We start from the raw sequence: 21,565 nt of genomic DNA, 5'->3' as shown, positions 1-21,565 counted from the left end.
GTAAAAGTTCAGTATTGCTATCACAAGGGGTTGGAGACTTGTTCTATCATTCTATTTCATTTTTTAAATTTTAATATAGAATTTCATTTTACAGTAATGCAACAAAATTATCCTACATTAATCTCTTTATGAGTGTATTATACTATGGTGTGTAGAAAATAGGGGAATAATACTAATTTAAATGCATTAAACTCTGAAGCACTGAGGACAAAGGGTGAGAAAAATATTTCAGGGTGTAGACTTTCTCTAGGCTCTGTTTTATGTTATGTAAAACTATTTACAGCTGTTGGCATCGGACCCAAAGGGGGATCCACCATATGTAATTTTCAGAACGAAAATGTTCAGCCTTCAAAGTGGTGTGACCGCACAACATACATTCTAACACAATAGCCCACTAGGCTCAGTAATTACCACAGCCAGCGCAGACTTTAGATGCATACTTTTCTCGACCAGACTCTTTACTTCTCCGAGCCACTCCAGCAGTGAAAAAAACACCAGCACTAAGAGAAAAGCCTCTGGAAAAGCCCTGCCACACCAAGCTATTGTTGCATTCTGGGTAGTACTCAGAAAGAAGGGACCAAAGTAGGATCATCATTACAACTGTCTCAACCATAGCTAGCTAGTTGTCTCAGTCAGTACGAAACCACCTTCTTGTCTTGTTTTAAGTCTATGGCAAGGGTCCACTTCATCTGAACCATGGGAATAAACGGTCAAGATATTAAGGTATGCCGAAATGTTTCTTTGTACACTGCCAACCAACCCGGATGCAGGATACGACGAGAGACTAGCTAACGCTAGCAAGCTAATGTTAGGGAGAGACGGGAGACAGACTTGTAACGTTAGACATGGCTATACATTAGCTAGCAATCTTGCTATTAGCAGAACTAGCAAGCTAACATTATGCTACTGTAACCTAGTTAGGTTGTCACTTCTGCCCTCGGTAATGAATCTGTGTAGAATCACATTTTAATAATTTATCTATATGCAGTGGTTGAGCCTGCACCTACTTGGATATCAATTTACATAGGCTAACGTTACCAGTTGTTGTTATTAGCTTGATAACTACGACATTTGTGCTGGCTATCTAGCTAGCAACACTTGGCTACGTAACTAACTAGCTCAGCCAACTACAGTACACTATTGCTACCTACTAACGTTATTCCACTGCCCTCCCCATCCGATGGAGAGCAGGTGTATTCCAGCCAGGGCCTCTTTTCCAAGCTAGCCTGGCTGGCACGTATGGTAATTATTTAGCTGTTAGCCTAATCAAAATTATTTACATCTAACGTTAGTTAACTGTTATAGCTTGTTAGTAATACAGTATAGCTAACTAACTCACATCGACTTGACGCTGTAGTTATCTGACATTTGTTCGGCTGAAATTGAGCTACTTATTACAGCAATACCTAGCCGATAGTCGGCAACAACAATTGTTATAGGATGGATTGCGTGTTCTTGATTTGTTTCCCCATATGTTTTCAGATATCTAAAGTATGTTTGTCATCGCCTGTCACAGTTAATGCTTGTTGACTGTAATTGCAATGAACACTGAATAAGTAACTAACGTTAGTTAACTAGGCAGGACACCTGTTTCTGATATGTCAGCACTAATAGTATTACCTGGCTAATACATGCTAAAATAGTTTGTTTCATTAGCTATATTTAGCATTATATTGATTATGTATATTTTGCATTTTCAATGTTTTGTGTCACGGCTTAATACTAGGCTTGAACAATATGTACTTACACAATGTCAACATTGGTGTCCAGTTTCTATGACCACTGATCTGACCACATTACTTTACTTTTATAAACTTGCCTCTATGCAAGTTAGGGGCAGTCACTTATTGAGCAATGTGCAAGTCAATCCTTGAGCATGCAACTAGTAGGTCTTATGCCTTTGCCTGGTTAACAGTCTTTTTGAATATGCTGAATTTTAGCTGCAGAGACTATAATAATAATAATAATAATAATTGTTGGGTCACACACGAGGCACATAATACTGATGTGCTGTAGTAGTCCATTAAAATGGAACCCTAAATATGGGCTATTATGTGGCAACCAACTGTTGTCAGTATATACTGAACTTAGCCCTTAGGGCAACACCAACACAAAATGGTTAAAAAGTATTTAGGCATGTTTAAACAGTTATTAGTACTGATAAAAGAAATTATAGCTACATTTTCTTTGGTCAGAAGTAGGAAAAAATGAAAATGGTTTCAGTTTTAATTCACCATTATTTGGTTAGGTCAGAAGAAGGTAGGGCTTAACATTGTTTTTACTGCTTCTTCCAGTTCACGACACCACTTCTCCATTAGAACTTATTTACTGTCAATTTGTCCACTCTAATTTAATTTGGTTTAGGATTGAATCAACACTCCAGACAAAGCTTAGAGCAAACGTCCTAGACTCCCAGCATTCCGCTCTACTGTTTTTGTGAATTTGACCCTTGATCTTTTTTTGAAAAGGAAATAATGAAATTCCTTGCATTTGTGCAATCATCGTTTGGTCGCTGACGAGTGTCTTTGTCCTCCATAGGTGTAACCTCACGGCATTGTGCAACCTCTTCAAGACCATGGAGCCGGATGTGATCCGCATGTACTCTTCCTCCCCACCCCCAATGGAGGATGGCGCTGAGGAAGAAGATGATGAGTTTGGGGACTTTGGGGGCTTCTCTGGAGTTCCCACCAGCATCAGCTTCACAGAATTTGATACCCCAGCGACCTATAACCAGACTCCGGCTTTGGCTGCCACCTCACCACCAGAACTCATCAATAACGGAGGGGTGGTTGGGTCGTCAAACCTCAGCTCAGGTCCCATGGGCAGGGTTCCCCTGAACGAGCTCTCCAAGTCAAAGAGTGTCATGCAGGGAGGCTGTCAGGATGACAGTCTCTCGGAGAGGACTGTGATTGTGGAGGAGTTGAAAAAGCTTGCTGACCACACGCAAGCCAATAATCATTCGAACACCCTGGACATATCTGGCAGCAGTCAGATTGATAACATAGACAAGATCCTTGATTGCAATGGCGGGGTTTCAGAGGTTCTAACAAATGGTTTTGGCACTTATGAAATGGAGGGAAACCAGTCTGTCCACTCTAAAAAGAAAGGAATCCCTTTGGTCACCACAGAGTGTGCAGAAATCAACCCCCCCAGTAGCCCAGAGGAGGACTTTGCAGATTTTTCTGCTTTTTCTAACACAGATGCTCAAGGACACCCTAGTGAGGTAACAAACAGCTCGAGCGAGGACTTGGACAATCCCAACAGGGACAAATGGCTGGCAGGGAATGCCTGCCAGCAGGAGCAGGAACACACTAATGTAGAGCAGGGAATCAGCGCAAAGGATAATGTCAGGGACACATTATGTAGTCATATTAGAACTGAACCCAACAACATTGCAGGCTCAGTTGCCTTGCCGCAACCTGCTGAGTCCAAAGGAACAACTGAAGGTTTGAGCAATGGGGGCGGGAACTTCCACAGAGACGCTGCTAACTCTGAACAAAGGGACTTCAAGCCTGACTTCGCACACGAGCACTCTGGTCTCCGGCAGGTTTGTAGTGAAGAATTTGCTACTGAGGTGTTTTATGGAAAGGACTCTGCCCCAAAGGCAGTTGACGTAGAGAAACAGGTCACACAGAATGGTCTGGATTTGGAGCAGTTGGAAGATGATGATGATGATGATGAAAGTGCCCGTGAAAACGGGGTTTTGCCCGAAACTGACAGTGCCGATGGGGACGGTGAGCAAGCGGATGAGAGACGTGGGTCCGGAAACGAGACAGAGGCTGAAACCGAAACGGAGACTGAAACGTCCTTTGGCCGACCGCTGTCCACGGATGCCCTTGAGGAGTTTGGCGACTTCAGCACAACTGGCTCGGTGCCATCACCACCTCTTCAAGAAGAGACGGCCACACCCGCCGATCACAGCCAATTACCAGAGGATGACGACGGAGAAGACTTTGGAGACTTTGGGGACGTGGGCACTTTTAGCGGGCAAGGCTTTGTCGACTTTGATCAGCCGTCGTTACAGGGAACTCCTGCCACACAAGAAGTAGTGGACGTCAATGAGGACTTTGGCGATTTCGATGCTGCCAAGAGCAACATTGGTGACAACAATGCTACCGAGGATGAAGATGTAGAGAAATTTGCAGATTTTCCCGGCAGTGACAGTTTCGCTGACTTCAGTTCAGCTCCTGTTGGTGCGGAACCTGATGCGGATGCAGGTTGGAACGCCTTCGACGAACCTGAAGAGGGTCCTGGGGACGGCAACTCCTGGGCTGCATTCGGAGAGGAGGCCGCCACCGCTGTGTCTTTGGAAGCGGGCGAAGATGAGTGGCATGAGAGTGAACCCGCTGCAGCCCATCCAGCCTGCAAAGACCAGATCAGCAGAAAAGACAGTCAGTCGGTACGTTTTGTATCCTTCTTTCGTTGCAAGTCTGAGCAGCCAGGGCTTTGGCCCAGAATTCTTCTCTCGTTCAGAAGGAAAGCTTAGGGCAGGTTGTCACCTCTAAGGTGAGGAAACCCATCACTCGAGTGTATTTAACTACATCTGTCATTTAAATGTAGCAATAAAAATGAAATGCACGACTGGAGAAAGTGTTTTTAAAAGCCCTTTTATAGTATTTGTGGGTGCAAAATGGGAAGTTATTGTATTGCATTTTGCAGGAAAATTATGTGTATTGTACTAATGTAGGGAACTGCGATACTCTGTGACGTTTATCACCAGTGTACATAGCTGTAGCCCTCACCTGCCCTCCTCTCGGGAATGTGACTATGCATGGAATTCCACCTTCTCATAAACAAAGACTCCTTCCTTGTTGTTACCCTTGTATAGTCTGCCACTAAAACCTACTGAAGATATTCATTATTTTGATTTAAACAGATCAGTGTGTCAGTCAATGTTTAACAAAGTAGAACACTTCTTTATTGTCCATCAAGACAAAACAGGTTTTTTTGAAGATAGTTTTTGTCCATTTTGTTGTCCAGCAGTGCCCAATAACATTGAGCTACAGCACTTGACCAAAGGCCTCAACCATGACCTTATCCAACAACATCGTTATTGCTTGTATGTTAAATGTGCACAGAGGGAATGTTGAAGCAGTGTCTTATCCAACAATGTTGGTCATTATTACCCCTCTGCCCTACCAGGCGGCACTATGCAGTCGGCTGGAGAAACTTTTTCAGGCCATGTTCCCCGAAGCAGCTGTCCCGCATGTGAGGGAGAAAGTAGTCCCCCTCAAAACCCTCCTTGAGCCTCCTGAGAGGTTACAGCAGGAGGAGAGTGACACGAAGAGCAGTGGCCCTGACAGTGGGTGAGTGAGAAAATCTCATGCGCTAGAGCAAAGTTTATATCCAATGCTAGTGGTCGAAGCACCGCGCAGAGACACACAAGATGGAAACGTCGCACTATTTTTGGTCCACTGGACCTGGTTTTAATGCAAGAGGAATATACTGTAACCTAACAGCGTCAGCGTTTGCTTCTGTTTCTGTTCCTGCTTTGTCACTGTTGTCCGTTTGCCACAGGGTCGCGGGGGACGAGCTGTGGAGGCAACTGCTGGACATCCACGAGGCGTTCGGCCTACGGCACCAGTGGGGCGGCTCGCACAGCAACAAGAAACTTCTCTGCTCACTGGGCATCGACATCAGAAACATTGTGAGTTCTGCAGCCAGTCAGCAGACGTCCGTCATCGTCCCAGCTAGTGTACTATTTACTGCATAATGCACTACTTTTCGCCTGGGCTCTGGGTGGAGGCAGTGCATTATGTAGGGTGTTATTTGAGACACGCCCCTTCCTCCCTTTCCTGTGACCTTGTCCTTATCGTTAATGGCTCTCCGGGAAAACCCATGATCAAATTTCACACGAATTGCTAGAATGTTTAACTTCTTGTCGGGAGGGACCGAAGGATTTCGATTTTTAGATGAATTGCCATAACATTTTGAGCTCTCGACCGGAAGGAGGCCTAGTTATTTTGTAAAGTTTCCTCTGTGTTTCCTTACAGCTATTCACTGGTCAAAAGAAGCAGCCAGTGATAGTTCCCATGTACGCTGCCAGCCTGGTGAGTTCGCTGCAAGAATATGGGCCCCTCGCTACTTCAGGATTAGACTTTCAAATCATTATTGGCTCCCTCAATTATCCATGCACCTCTTGAAAAAATTTACCATGAAAAAAAAAAGCATATTTTTTGGTTGCCTGGGTGCAAAATATTATCACAGTACATACGTTTTGCAATTGTCATCACTCCGTCAGTTTAATGTTTGAATCTGTAGAGGAAAAAATCAAGTTAATCCCTTTTCAGATTAAATTTCAAGGCAGCAGAATGTGAAGACTGTAATATGAGAAGTAGGCATTCACTAGACACTGTGTTCCATAAACTGTCCAGAACTCATTAAGTTTAAAGGGGCACCGTGTAGAATCCTGCCTCAAACGTTTACAGGACTGAATTCATACAAGAACACGACTTCTCCTCTTCCCATACTGAACGAGACCCTAATATTATCTAGTCCAAGGTTGTTTGGGGGGGAGTTGTACTGCTAAGAGTGTAAGGAGTATGAGTCAATCCAAACGGAAAAACGGACCGGTGAGAAAGTCTGAATATCTCAAGCACTCTGAAAATGTTTGATGCCAGTAGAAGAAAAAAAAAAAGATTTAAAAAATGTACTTGAAGCATTAACTACAGATATCTTCTGGCCATTTATGCTTGTATTTATGCTAGTAGTACATTAGAAATAGTACATATGCCCCCTTTAAACCAGAATGTCTGGAATTTCTCAGAAATTCAGGGAAAGTTTCTGAGATTCATTAACCCTGTAGAAATACATGTCCCTGTATGTTTGTCTGTCTCTTTCTCCTAGGGCATGCTGGAACCCACCAAAGAGCCAGTGAAACCCATATCAGCAGCAGAAATGATTGCATCCATAGCACAACAAGCCCAGCCAGTGGCCCCTGTAGAGATCATAAGCATAAGTGCCCCCCCCGACACAGCCCAGGTTTGGACCCCTAATTAGTTGAATCGCAATGGTCACTGTCATAGCACATTGCTTGGAATTTTGGTTTTGTGCCCTGGACCTTTAGATGTATATACAGTTATTTTCCGTAAGTGCCCTGGACCTTTAGATGTATATACCGTTATTTTCCGTAAGTGCCCTGGACCTTTAGATGTATATACCGTTATTTTCCGTAAGTGCCCTGGACCTTTAGATGTATATACCGTTATTTTCCCTAAGTCAATAAGTGTATAGAAAGGATCCAAATAGTGTTTTATGTATATGCCATAGTGTAATTAGCCAAAGCTAGGCTGCTATCCAAACTGCTAGGCTAAACATCTTGGCTTGAGAAGACGGATGCTGCCAGGTTCTTAGAGTGGCGTAAGCGGTCCGGTATCCGCCCTGACCACCTACCAATCACCTGTTGTCCCGAAGGTGTTGGCTTTAAGCGAGTGTCTCCACCCTTCTAAGCCGCTTGTTTCTGTTTCTCACCAGGAAGCGCTCCCGCCCGTCCAGTTTGACTGGAGCAGCAGTGGCCTTACTAACCCCCTTGATGGTAGGTCCCTCCCCCAATCCGCCTGTTGATGGAATGAACCACCGCTCTTTCCAGAGCGAACCCATTGTTTTTTTTCCTTTTTCATCACTCAGGCTTTTCTAAACATGTTTTTGCCTGTTGTCTTCCATTCACTTCCAATGGAAATTTACACCAACTGACATTAACTTCCTGTACCATATGTCGTTTACAGTTTTACACAGTTGCGTAAATTGTTTAACATAGTATCAATTAAATTGTCTTAATTTTTACCATAATAGACAATTTCTCATTTCCATTGCTGTTACCATTCCCATATGTGTATGATACACGTGTCCCTTCTTATCTCCATATCCTTTGTTGTAAGAATGAAATCAAATCACATGTAGCTAAATTAGCAGCTCTAGGTCAACTCTTACATTTTCCCATTAACATGGCAACATCCAAGCCAGTTATTTCGCCTCGGGTCCTGTTCATTAGGCACCAAACGGAGAAGACAACTGTCACTAGGCGGGGAATGAAACGGTTTCAGTTTCCGTTGAAATGGTTCTCAAACGTTTAGTGCCTACTGCACAGGGCCCATGCATCCTTTCTTTGTAACTAATAAGTGACCAGCTCAGCTGCACGCCTCTAAGTGTCTCTCTCTTCCCCTGACTTCTCCTCTGTGTTCTAACCCACTGCCGCCTCGGCCTGCCTCTTCTGCCATGTTGAATTTCAAGCGAGCGGAGGCTCGTCTCTACTCAACCTGGATTTCTTTGGGCCAGTGGAGGACTCTGGCTCGAGTTGCTCCACATCCATCCCAGGTTAGCACTGGAACCCCCCCCCCCACCCCCCCCCCGGCCCCAAGTGACAAGCTTGTTTCTTATTTTAACAAACCTTTCCCAATCCCAAAGTGACCCTTTGGCCGTACACTCTTTTCAGAGACATAGAGGTATCGGATGGCCTGTGGTTATTCCCTGACACCTGCTTGTGGAGTTGTTGTGATGAAGCAAGCCCATAACTATGATTTTGGATATTTCAAAATTGTCAGGGGAAGAAAAATCTGGTGGAAACATATTACTAAATTAACAGGGGCCATGGTGGACCTGCTATGATAATGTCGTCCTGATTTGAACCCTCGGGTCTTAACAGGCATTCAAGGTGTACGGGTCTAGTTAATATGGGTTGGGTTTTTGGTGTCTTCGAATCTTCTTCTCTGAATGCACCAGGGGAGGACCGATGAGGAACCGAGGAGTTTCCCCCCTGGTGAGTTCTGACAAGACGACGCCGATCGAAGCGAGAACATTCTGAGAGCCTGTCTCACTCACAGATTTCCCCCTCTGTACTATTTCTATTTTGACTTCTTCTAGTCTTCCATAAGATACTAACCCCTCCAAAATCAATGTCTCTGTCTGTGAATTTATATCGTCGACCAAGTCCGAATCAGTTGCCAGTTAGGTACTGTCAAGTGCAACAGTGTTCTCTCTTCCTGATTGCTTCCTGAAATTCCAGACCCGTGTTGTTGTTGCGAATGCCGCCCTATTCCCTTCATAGCGGCCTGCGTTTAACCAACATCCCTACGGACCCTAGTCAGAAAGTGCCGCGGTTCGTAGGGGACTGTATGCTGCCCATATGAACCCGTCTGTGTTGTCAGGTGTGGACCCGGAGTTGTATGAGCTAACCACGGCCAAGCTTGACCCCAGCGGCTCTGGGAGCCGTGTGGCTGACGCCTTCGCCCGCCTTATGTCCACCATGGAGAAGACCAGCACCTCAACCAGGTTCGTCTGTCACTGTCGACCATTCAGGTGGCGCCCTGTCCCCTATTTTCTAGTGCACTGCAACAACCAGTTGTTGATGGCTTTTCTTTCAACACAGTTGTTTGGCCTCATGGCACCCCTTGGAGATAAGAGCCTTAAAAGAAATATGTACTAGAGTGCAAAACAAATAACCTTGTAAAATAACAAATCCGTTCTGCCCTAACAACGTAATCTCACTCCTCAACACGAAATAGCAGATAATATTAGTTGAATGAGCAGTAATGTCAAAAAAAAGTAACTTGAATATATTTGTCATTAGAGCTATTGGGTTAAAGGTTACTTTAATGATGAAGCAACAGAAACGATCTGTGGCTAGATTAACTTTGAAGAATATGGAGCTTGCAACGCCAGGGTTGTGGGATTGCGTCCCACAGAGGACCAGTAGAAAACTGCTTGCCTTCACTTGTTTACGTCACTCTGGATGAGAGCAAAGAGCTTCAAATTAGTGAATTGAGTGCAGATGTCGTGGAGGCCCTTTGAAAATGTTTGAACCACTAGATGGAGCCAGAGGTCTTATGTTGCTTGGAGTAGAACGGAGCACAACAGATAACTGTAGCGGCAGCTAGTCTCTTCACAATTCTCTTTTCCTGGTTTCCATTTGACCTTCTCCTAAAAGGTCCTTAGGAATGGAGGAAAGAACCAAGCCTATGATAAACGGAACTATGATACATGTATTTTCAAGGGTGAACGGGGGGACTGGATGGATGGACGTGGCGTGTTTGTGTCCTCCGAATAACAACATTGGCCCTTTCATTCTGTCCGATTATTCAGAAAGCCCCGGAAAGAGGAGAACCTGAGCGAGGAGGCGTCAAAGGTGATCGCGGGGCTACCGGACCTCTCCTTCATGCAGGCCAAGGTGCTGATGTTCCCCACCACGCTGACCCCCCTGGGGTGCTCCACGGACCCCGTGCCAGACTGACACCTCCCTCTATGCCCTCCTGCTTTCCTATGTTTGTACTAATATTGCATTCTCATGATGCTGTTAGCATCTTTGCTTCCATGCTATCATGGCTTTCTTGTTTCTTTTTCTCTTTATTAAACGTTTTTTTTTTTTTCTCCAAATTTTAATCTTTTAAATCAAGGGGATTGGTTCGTCACACCTGGATTAGGATATGCCTAAAGCGAGCTGCGTCAGTAGCAGAGAAGAACATATTTAAAGTTTGTTTAACTTGTTAATTTATAGCTCACGGTCCTAGAGAGAGGCCCTTTGTTTATAATAGAATCAACGTGTACATAATCAGGGAAGAATTGCATTGCCCCCCCCACCTCAAATTTTTCTGAAGGTGGTTTTTACGTTTCTCTTTGTGGTGGTGTATCAGTGTTTGTCTTTGTGAGGAAATGAAACACTGGTTGAACCTCTTCAAAGCGAGGCTTGAATAAAGTGACGTGGAATAAGACTATATACTTATACAAATATAAATATATAAATATATATAATGACTTGAAACCACACTGCCTGCAAAATCCAGCTGAATGTCTTTTCCCCCTTTGTGTTGATAGCCTTAGTTCTTTAGTTTTGTCATTTATTTTACATAGACCCTATGATTTTATTCAAACTAGGTTTCTTAACCCTTGGCAAAAAATGCGCTGTTGTAACTCTTAAGTTCACAATTTAAATGTAGGCCTTTTTTTGTCTGCATCTCTCATCAATGCAATCAGTTGAGCCATTATTAAAATGGTGTTGTCTCGGACTGCATTCTGTGTTGAATCCAGTTTGTTATTTTGGGGTACTGGTGGTAAAATGGAATGGCATCATGTTTTTAAACCACTTTCCGTATCATCAGTATAACTGAGCTTTGTGAAGGTCAACCTACATTACAAGGGAAAAAGGGACCAATATCTGCTTCCATGTGTTTGGTTATATACTGTTAAGTGGGTTCTTCGTTTTGCCGTCATGCTCAATATTATTTTGGTTTTTTTGCTGTTTGTTTTCGTTGTACCACTGTCAACCTGTTCCCAGGAGGATTTTGCACATTGTAAAGATGAAATGGATGTAATCATAGTTCACTGTGGCTTTAGACTGTGTACAGTAAAACTATGGACTGTAAAATGTATGGGGGAAATTCCTATGGAAAAAATGAATCACTTGAAGAGCCTGTAAAAAGGTTAACATGCATGCCTGGGTTCTTTTCAGACTTTAAGTGTGTAAATTTACTTTTAGTGTACACAAGAAATTAAAATAATTTAAGAGAATGGGCTCAATGGTTGTTTATGAAACATCGCTCCTCCTAACAGTGAAAGTTGTATTGTTGATTTTGTATTTCCTAAAAAGTTGTATTGTAGGGATTTCCTAAAACTTTCTGTCCTTATTAAAACCAAGAATCTTGAAATACTGTAATCTGGCGCTGCCAACTGGGCTTGACTAACATCATTATTAGAAAAGGGAAGTAATGGGTTCTATAGGGCACTACAGTGTGACTATTTGCATATGCACCCACTTTCAGGGGTACTTGGAGAAAAAAAGTACCCCTGACTGCTGTGTGCAGTTCTGGGTGGGGTCAAATGTTTGACTCTGCTCACATTGAGCCCCAACTGCACACTTCAGTCAGGGGTATTTGACTATCAGTAGCATGTCTCATGTAGCATGAAGCAAAGGGTTACACCAAATAGTGACACCACTAATATTTCTTACGATCTTAAAAAATGAAATATGTTCATATTCAATGTGTGTGTTTGTATTCTGTGTGTAACTGTCAAACCACAGATTAAAAAAAACAAAAAAACAATCGGCAGGGTCAAATGTGGGCTGAGTCAAACATTTGACTCTGCGCACATTGAGCCCAGCCCCCAAACTGCAGTCTGGGGCTTCTCACTTTTTTTGCTATGCCGAACTGGAATGTTTGCCCATTTTCATAGGTAGCCACTAGATGGCAGTGACAAAGCTATTTACAAATTATGTGTATAGCTAATGTAACATCCAACTACGCCTCCTTGCATAGATGCTTCTTATCACCAAATATGGCCCTCTGGGCCAGTTCCTGCTCTGTAACAAATGCTTTCCCCGCCTTTTAGTTCAAGTATAAAGCAAGTATATCAAACTACATAAAAAAGGTCCATCTTAGGGGATCTGTTCCCTACATTTTCTATTAACAGTTTCTCACCACATGGTATCGGCAATCCTGAAGCAGTACCGTGCAGCAGACTAGCCAAGGCCTTCGTTTCATCAACATGGAAAGGAAACTAACTTACACAAACATCCATGGCAACCTGTGGAGAGTAACCTGACATGGTGGTCCCCTGTCATTAGACATTTTATGACTTATTAATGATCAGGCTAAACTGTTGACAATTGTTTTCAATTTATTGTATAAAATAAATCTACAAAAAGTATAACTGCATTAAAGTCGTATGCACATTTATACATACAAATTCAGATATTTCCGACAAATGAATACATATTGCATAGAAAAAGGCACAGATTCAAGGTCGAAATTGACGAGATGAAAGGACATTTTTTTTCAATCAATTTGGGTGACTGTTGTATAACAAAAAATGCAAAGAAAAGAAGAGGTAAGCAGCAGAAATTGCTTTTTGCCACGGGCAGAGAATAGAAATGCTTTGTTTCAAAGGCTTTGGATTACTTAAGTCATCACTGACAGATAAAGATGTTGGCTAACCATTCCCTGACTGACCAACTGCTGCAAACAGCTAAGGAGACGTAGCGTAACGCACACACACACACGCGCACACGCGCACGCACCTTGACTTATGGCATTCGATTCCCTGAAAAATAAAATGCGGATAAAATATATTACACAAATCTCACACATTCCCCAGCAGAATTTCACTGCATATTCTGTACAAGCAAACATTTTAGTGTCATGTTAGAATAAATATATGTACACCAGAAATGAATAATAAATAACTCCAAAATCACTATAAATTATTCAACCTTTCCTGATGTCTGCAACGGTGTGAACTGGGAAGGTCTCCCTTGTATTTGGCGTCATTTCCTATTGAGTCAGAAGAGACGACTGAAATATGTAATTCACGGTGAAGGAGACGTACGACCGTCTTCCAGAAATTAGACCTTTGAAAGCTGATATACTGCATACAGCAGCTTGATAAATAATTAAAACAACAAGAATACATTAATAAAAACACGTATTTAGAAAGAAAAAGAAAAAAAAAAAGTTGATGAGGCCTTTGGAAAACTCATTAAGACTGATAAATTGACCGGTTAATGAAATATGGACAAAGTACCCTCAATTTGGACGCTTGAGTGTCCCCCCCCTCGCAGTGCTGTATTTCAAAAGCAGTAGGCCTGTACAACATACCGGTTTCCCATTGGAAAAGAGGGGACGTATATGGCTGTGATTAAAAAATACAAATAAAAGCTAGAGAAATCAGAGAGGAGTGGTAGTTTTTCATACAAATGGCCATCAAACAAATGCATTCCATACAGTCTATTCAACATTTCATTTTCCCTTTTGGAAAGGCGAGCACAATGCATGCACAGTGTAGTCAAAACGTCTCTGGTGAAGTTTCAGAATTTTTCGTACAATTTACGGACAGAGGTGTAAAAACGTTACCACAAATCCCTTGGAAAACTCTTTCCGATAACCAGGCAGCGTGTGCCTTTTTTTCCTTCTGTAGGTTTTTTTTTGTTGCACAGTACATTGCGTCCGAAGACGCAGATTAGCGTTTGTCCAATTGGATGAGCACCATTCTGGTTCCCCTCAGTTTTCTTGAACTACGTGCCGTAACGAACACAACTTACGGTGTCAGTCAAGACCCAACCAGGACCTCCATGATGTGGTCCAGCTCAGCCAGGTCCATTTTGAAAGGCTGGCTTTGTGCCAGGAAGTGAGAGCCCGCCCCTCCCCCACTGTAGCTGGACAGGGTCTTGACCAGGTCATCCGCAGTGACCACGGGGGTGGTTTTTGACGAACCCGAATTCGGGGGTAACAAAGAGGCGCCGCAGGGGGGGTTGAAGTCGTACATGGATGTGTCGATGTCTGTGAACAAAATGTCGTCCAGAGCGAAGTCTGTGAGGAAGCCCCCAGAAGAGGGCGACATGTCTGTGGGAGAGCAGGGTGGGCGGAGCAGCTCTGCAGCGGAGGGTTTCGCTGCCTGGCCTCCGTCCTGCGAGAGCGAGTCCTTGTCGTTCGAGCTGCTCCGCCTCCCTTCCTCTTTCGCGTCCATCCCAGAGGACAGGTCCTCGAGTGACGGCGGGGGAGACAGAGGCGCGGGGGCGCCCGTAGAGGTCGCCGCCGTGATGGGGCAAAGCTCCTCGATCTCCTCCAAGGCTGAGGAGAAGCTATCCTTGGCGGGTGGCGGGGCAGGAGGTGCAGGCGGTCTAGGGGAGTAGCCAAGGGGGTGGGGTGAGGGTGGCGGCAGGGCGAAGAAAAGAGGGGGATCATCCTCCAGTAGCGAGGCCGGGGTCAGACCAGAATCCGGCGGCGAGGGGGCCCCACTGAAAGACGGCGCTTCGCGGTAGCCCTCGTCCTCCTCCGTGACACTGGACGCCGCCGGCGACGGGACAGCGAAGAAGAGTCCGCGCAGCCCCGCGCCGCCTTCCTCCTTGAATTCGTGATGGATTCGGCGGATGACGTTGTTGATGAGCACGCGGCGCTGCAGGGCCGGTTCAGCGGAGGGCGACTGCGGCGGCCCGTACAGCTTCATGAGGGAGATGTTGAGCACCGTCTGGCGCTGCAGAGTGTAGTTGATCCTGGCGTGGCTGCCCGGGGCTCCGGCCGCCGCGAGGAGCAGCCTGCCCTCCTCCAGGCTGTCCTCATCCTGATCCAGTTTGCGCTTCACCCCTTTACCCAACATGTATCTGCCGGAGAGAACAGAGACCAGGCGTCAGTGAGTCCAGAGCAAAACCAACCAAGATAATGACTAGTTTCAGGAAGAAAGAAAGAAAAAAAAAAAACCCAAGCAGCGGTCAAAGAAAAAGTATGAAAATGTACATGCTCCCTGGCTGAACGACCTTCTAGATATGTCAATGAATGTCAAATTAAAAATGTTGCTTGTTGTTCCTGCGTCACTGTTTATTTGACCTCGTGCCTTTAATTCCCGTTGCAGGGTGAGTAAGGCGGCCGCGGAGCTACGTGACAGAATGACTGCTGGGGACAGCCCACGTCAAACCAAACGGAGCCAGGTGGTTGTCAGTGCTGCACTAGGAGACTGAAGGGTTTGACACAAATTATCTGTGTGAGGAAACCCCCCCCCCCCCCCCCCCCCGCCCTCGCTCGCTGTCAGCGATACTGCGAGGGAAATAACTTCCCTACTTGCTCAAAGAACGACAACAATACCAGTTCCTGGAAATCTGGGGGCTTCCTCACCCACTCGCTGACAAGAAATGAGACGAGCAAGCCGCTAAAGCGCACAAACACACAGCATACAGGAGTTAAGAGAGGGGATGCCAGGGGGGTTCTGACCAGCTCCCATGTAAGATGGAGCCAGCTGACTAGGTGGGTGGCAGCGAGCTCTCACGATGTGGCCGCATCACCCAAAACTTATATAGTACACTACTTTGGACCAGAGGTTTATGGGCCTTGGTGAGAGTAAAAACATTTAAATAAACAATGCACAAAGATAGGGAAGTGGGTGTTGTGTGGCATGAGGCCAAGCACCAATTGAACAAGTTAGGACGGGAAACGTTGGCCATCCTGACCCAGACACCAAGCAGGAAAACATGCAGAAATGGAGCAGTGATTTAAAATGTACACTCAGAAGTGTCATCATTGGGCCAGCCCCCCCCCCCCCCCGACTCATCCGCTCCGCTCCCCCTCTTTTGTCGGCCTGCCTTTGAGAAGAGCACAGATCAGGAGCGAGGAGGATCAGAGACCTGCGAGGGAGAAAGATACGGGATGGTACAAGCTAGGCACCGGCAACGCCTTCCAAACTGTCACCTAAGACTGATCAAAGGGCACGCCGCTCCTTCAAGCTGTTGTCTCGCTGGCAGGTGTAACTCTACCCTTCGAGACAAACTACAGCGTGTTCTGCTGTGTCGTGCAATGTGTATTCCCACCAGAAGAGAAAACCGAGCAGAGACAGATTTCTCAACAGTGTTCCCGGGAAGCACGTTGCAACATGGCTAATCGGAGTAACAATGTGTGCCACCGCCACAAAAGACGGACTCCACGCTGCCTTTTCAAATCGTGTCCTCCTCGTTGGACAAACTGCCCTAGTGACTCGCTGCAAAAACATGCAACGTGCTACCATAATGGAAAACAGAGCGGGAGAGATCCGCTATCGCGTTTCCAAACCGTGTTCTCGGCGAGGATGCCGCGCGGGGGCGCGCGCCTTGTTCATAGGCGCGCAAGCCGACTTGGACTTCTGTGAGCACTCCGAAACCCCAAAGGGGCCCACGCGCTCCGAGGAAGTGCTCGCAGCTAGGGGCGAGCTAGCTCCACGCCCGCCGGTTACCATGACGAACACAATCCGCTGGGCATTCAGGGAGAGGAGGACAGACACGGGTGGGAGGAGGGACAAGTGAGGGTGGAAGAGAAAGAACCCATTCTTCCTCCACCTCAGGCTGCCACCACGTTTGCAGCTGGTGCCACTGTTTGAAGCTGGAGGAGGTGGTGAGAGGGAGTTGTGTATGCATGAGCGAGAGGTGCAGCCAAAATGGCACAGTGATCTCAGGCACACTTATGTAGGCAGGCTACATTTTGTACAAGTCACTGCTAATGCTGGGCCGATGGGGCCATATCCTCCGCATACCTTCTACTCACTGGGTGAAATTATTCATCGACCCCCCCCCCCACCCCCACCCGTTCCACCACTCCTCCGTTCTCTTATTCTTTTCACACATGTGGGGCCTTTCGAGGCTGCCATCTGCCCGATGAGAGAGACAGACAGGAAGAGCGAGAGATCGGACTGGGCCACCAGGGTTGAACATGAGGATTGGAGAAAGATGTAGTGTATTGAAAGATGTATTGGGGGGGGGGGGGGGGGGGGGCTGCTGCACACACCTTCCTTGGTTAAAACCACACACACGAGTGTCCGATTACAACAGCTCCCCAGGCTGCCACACATCGAATGCGGAAGCTAACAGAGCGGCAGCATACCCAGCTGGTTCTCAGTACTGGCAACTACAGCCTGGAAAGCCGTGTCCAATCGGCCGGCCCTCGAGCACACGACACTTTAAACCCCACGCCCCGACACCAACTTCCCGGTTCAAGGGGAGCTGTGTACTGATTCAGTAGGGTCGTATTCAGTGGTGCAGTGTTTCATTAGTGCAGTGTTTCCCCAAATCCAGTCCTCAAATGCTCAGTGGTACACATTGTAAATAGTAGCCATGGACAAGCATGCGTAATTCAACTTGAACTAATCATTCGAGGACTGGAGAGGGGAAGGACTGCATTAGTGTACACCACAGTAAAACAATTACAACTGAGTGTTTTTTTTGTCTCTCAAAAACAGCTTCCTCTTGACAAGCTCAGGTAGTCTGCTTTGTTTCCACTACGTATGACCTTGAATCTGTATTCATGTTATTAACTGTTCTGTAAGGATTTCATGTTAGTGTGCTTGCATGAAATGCCAGGGATTCGTGAACAACCATTTTTGATGAGGTAAAAAATGTCACTGGATTATTTGGTTTTAAAAAAAATTTGAAAGGGAGTTAGCAGACAGCTGCATGCCTCAGTCTCAGCAGGAACTTTCAACCTTAGGACTGTCTCAATTATACATTCATGTCTCAGACTACAAGAGCAATTCCAGACCATGATCTTTTTTCTTTTTCTTTTAAAGGCCCTGTTCACAAGATTTCAACCTTCATTCATCAACAAGCTTAATCGTTCCGTTTTCCACACTGTTTCTTTTAAGTTCTGCCAGATTTCTAAGTTCTTCAAGACTGCAGTGAGAAAAAAAAAAAAGAAAGTTACATCCATAATCGGGATTGAAGAATTTCTTTTCGGCCTCAACATTTTGCCCGAGAGGTTCCTGGAAGAGAATAATCGCGTGCCAGGTTGAGAGAGGAGGTTCACTGTTGGGCTTTGGTCATGCGAGAAACCACACTGCGAAGCTGGGCCGGCCTGGCATTGGTTTGTTTGCCCAGGTCTCTCCAGCAGGCAGTGGGTGCTTGTAAGCACTGATTTACTGGGCTTGTTTGGAAAAAGACTATTGGTGCATCTGAAATGCCCCCTGCACACTATATAGTGCACTATTTTTGACCAGTGCTTTGGGAAAAAGCAGGTCACTATATATAAAAAAAAAACAGGGTGCCATTTTGGACAGACATGGGATGGAGGAGAAACCGAGTTAGAGTTATTTTGGGTAGAGAGAGTGAGAGGGGCATTTTGGAGCCAATTTGCTGAAACATTCTGGTGCGCTTACCCGCTCCTGCTTGGACAGTAGAAGGAAAAATAGAACAAATTGTTGTGTTTTCTGGAAACCGGAGCAGGCGGAGAGTCGGGGAAAGCAAAGGTGGACTTTAGTCATGGGGATGGAATGCTGTCTGGTCGGAGGGTGGACTGTGTGCATACTACTAACTGTTACAGATTCCTTGAGGCTGATTTGTGTTTGTGGCCCTTACTTTATCATACTTTACTAGTGCTTCACACCATATCAATTACTCTGATACGTAATTCCTGTAAAAACCCCAATTGAAGCAAATTACCTTTTGCACAATCATTTCCACTCCATGCAACTTAAGAAAGAGAAAGAAAAATCCATATCTCCCTGTGCAAATATAAATGTCACTCAGCCCAGCGTTGAAATGCAAATAAAACTTTGTACTGTTAGGATCCTATGAGGCTGCATCCACAAGAACTAGCCTTTTTTGGCATCCACATCTCTGAACCAGTGCATAACTATTTGGAAATCTGAACAGCAGGTAAAAACCAATAAAACGCAACCAGAAGGCTGTATCAAGTGAAGTCAAATGCCTTGTTATTCCTGTCAAGTCTAGGGTCATTAACCTTTAGCCTAAACCGTTTGAAAAGGCACGTAGTCTTCAATTTTAGAAATGATTCGATCCTTCAGTTTGAAGGAAAATATGCTTATTTATCCTAAAAGGTGACAATGAATCACTCGAGACAACCACTCACGTGATTTACAATATCAGGTGAGTCGCAAAATGTTTAAAATATGCACGATTGCATAATTCTACTCTACTCACAAAGTAGCTGATGTGCTGGGACCCACGTGAACAGCAACGTTTCAGCGAGCGAAGTTGTGTTGGTGTGAAACTCCGCCTCCCACAACGATTTTAAAAAGGCACCAAAAGTTGTTTTGTGTCCTCATTACTGGTATGACATGGCTCTAGCATTTGAAACGAAACTAAGTCAAGCGTGGGTGTAACAGTTACTTGTCTTATTTTTCTTAACAGGCCGACTACAAACACGAATAAAAGACATGGACATTACGGCTACTGTACTAAATTTCCAGCTCGAGATTACACTGATGACTACTGATTAATCCTATGAAATAAATATATTAAGGCTTTGAGTTTTAGGCGAAGCTATAACGCAAGTTCGATCAATTCAATCTATAAAATGTCAAAACACAAGGTCGCCTAATTACATTAATAAACTGTCAATGACATGGACTATTGCTATAGTTGTCACAACAGCTGCCCTCGACCTCCAAAGGCAAACGCCACAGATAGCCCTATGGCTGTGATGGGGGCGCCATAGCCTATAGGCCTAGTCACCGCCACCTGCCGCAAAGTACTCACTCGGCTCTTGACTGAGAACGGGAGACAGTGAGCAATAATACGTTTTCGGTTTTAAAACAGCACACCAAGGTTCGAACACGTTCGAACGTGCGAAAATGTAAAGTTGAAACATTGTAACAGGGCAGTGGCAAAATTAAAACAAAAAAAAAATTGGATGGCAGCGCTTTCGCTTGTATTTCCCATGAACGCTTCACTTCAAGACACCAGTCAAAAAATAAAATGCGACAAAAGGCTTTTCCTTTCTTTAAACGTAGAATGTCAAACAGGTAAACGATAGCCAACAAGTCATTTATAAGTAGGCTACATTAACGAGTAATTCTCCCTAATCCCGAAGCATGTTTAAATGCTATTAAGTGGCAAAAGCGCCATAAACTTACCACATGTAGTTCCAGCAAAGGTTTCAAATCCTGCATTGGGGTCAATATGATGCCAAGAACAGCGGATCTACAACGAGAAAAGAGGGACATCGAACTCTTCACCGTCGCCGTCTATACTTTCATTATCCCCGCTGTGGTTATCCAAAATAGCCGAGGAGCACTACACAATGGCGAGCTGATGAAGACACCGACGAGTATAGTCACAGAGAACGGCTGTTCACCGAACAGCAGGCACTGCCACTGAGGCTATTTTTCTGCAGATAGACGGAGTACACTGTGGCTAGGAATGACGTAAAGTGAAGTTACGTTCAGAACGGACAGTGCTGTGCTGGCCCGCCTCTCGGTTTGCACAGACCAGACACGAATATGCTAACAGTGTATCTGAAATAGTCAGATTGTCTCAATATTCACATCGCAATTGTTATTATTTTTGGGGGGATAAATCTGGAGAACAATTGTTTTATGTAATATCGAGGTAAATTCATCAATTTTTATAGTAGACTTGGGAACAATCCCAAAATAGTAATTATTGTTTTATTTATATTCCTGATAGATTGATATTTTTAATCAAAAACTTTAGCAATCTCACTAAATTCAGGACACAAAATCTCCTAAATACATTTAGGTTTATATTTCCTCTTAATGTAAATAAGTGTTTATTACACAATACATATGAAATTATTCTAGGTATTAACAGAACTTTGTGTTTATTCCTTACTTTTACACATGTTCAACCTGGTATTACTTTAACTTTAGGCTGGAATACGTTGCGTTAACACCAGTTCAGAAACAAAATACTATATTTTCTATATTGCTGGGATTTGTTGCACTACAGCTCTGGCCTAAATGACAGGTAATTCAATACCCATTGTGTGTGAAGGGCAGTGTTCAGTAAGAATAGGGATAACAAACATGTAACTGAGTAGTCATATCGTGGGAGCATTCTCGCATCAACTAATCTAGCTCTGAGTGAGCAACCACAATCTATGTAAAGCATCCAAACTATTCAACATGAGACATCTAGGTATTAGTCAGCTCAATATATTGTAATGCATTTGTCTTTGTTAGCTGGGGAAATTACGTGTTTAGATTAACTATTAACTGTATTGGTTTCCCAATACGATTATTTGTGCCGTAAGTATGCTTAAATATAAAACCGGAAAAATGAATCTCACAATAGTTTCAACCAGTTGCCATATTTCGCTCTGGCAACAACATCTCCACTGGCAACTGGTTAAACAGGTTAGAATTATGC

General features: G+C 44.6%; 2 protein-coding genes across 3 annotated transcripts; one reads left to right on the top strand and one right to left on the bottom strand.

The window, feature by feature from the left end:
* Positions 1–505: 505 nt before the first annotated feature.
* On the top strand, positions 506–11,499 carry aftpha (aftiphilin a). Of its 2 annotated transcripts, XM_010889264.5 has the most exons (10): positions 506–723; positions 2,539–4,399; positions 5,143–5,306; positions 5,518–5,647; positions 5,994–6,050; positions 6,847–6,981; positions 7,474–7,534; positions 8,230–8,313; positions 9,144–9,267; positions 10,078–11,499. In XM_010889264.5, the coding sequence occupies exons 2-10, from the start codon at positions 2,576–2,578 to the stop codon at positions 10,223–10,225; spliced, it is 2,727 nt and encodes a 908-aa protein (XP_010887566.2). In that variant the 5' UTR covers positions 506–723; positions 2,539–2,575; the 3' UTR covers positions 10,226–11,499. The 2 variants fall into 2 exon arrangements, with proteins under 2 accessions (XP_010887566.2, XP_010887567.2); XM_010889265.5 differs by lacking the exon at positions 8,230–8,313 and having other exon boundaries at positions 508–723.
* A 1,145-nt stretch (positions 11,500–12,644) lies between these two features.
* Positions 12,645–20,650, bottom strand: LOC105021520 (SERTA domain-containing protein 2). The gene is made up of 2 exons (XM_010889263.4): positions 20,311–20,650; positions 12,645–15,085 (listed from the first exon to the last, which is right to left on the bottom strand). Exon 2 carries the CDS (start codon positions 15,079–15,081, stop codon positions 14,035–14,037), a length of 1,047 nt encoding a protein of 348 aa, XP_010887565.1. The 5' UTR covers positions 15,082–15,085; positions 20,311–20,650; the 3' UTR covers positions 12,645–14,034.
* Between the last annotated feature and the right edge of the window lie 915 nt (positions 20,651–21,565).

The sequence above is a fragment of the Esox lucius genome, chromosome 9 (assembly GCF_011004845.1).
Source record: "Esox lucius isolate fEsoLuc1 chromosome 9, fEsoLuc1.pri, whole genome shotgun sequence".
NCBI lineage: Eukaryota > Metazoa > Chordata > Actinopteri > Esociformes > Esocidae > Esox > Esox lucius.
Note: the sequence above shows the minus strand (reverse complement) of the source record. Positions and strands in the feature narration are given on the sequence as shown.

What these genes read in the sequence shown, in the direction of transcription:
- aftpha (XM_010889264.5), top strand. Translation starts at nt 2,576, where the DNA reads ATGGAGCCGGATGTGATCCGCATGTACTCTTCCTCCCCACCCCCAATG. An exon ending in GCATCGACATCAGAAACATT is followed by an intron (nt 5,648 to 5,993) that starts GTGAGTTCTGCA and finishes GTTTCCTTACAG; the next exon opens with CTATTCACTGGTCAAAAGAA. An exon ending in CCTTACTAACCCCCTTGATG is followed by an intron (nt 7,535 to 8,229) that starts GTAGGTCCCTCC and finishes TTGAATTTCAAG; the next exon opens with CGAGCGGAGGCTCGTCTCTA.
- LOC105021520 (XM_010889263.4), bottom strand. Translation starts at nt 15,081, where the DNA reads ATGTTGGGTAAAGGGGTGAAGCGCAAACTGGATCAGGATGAGGACAGC.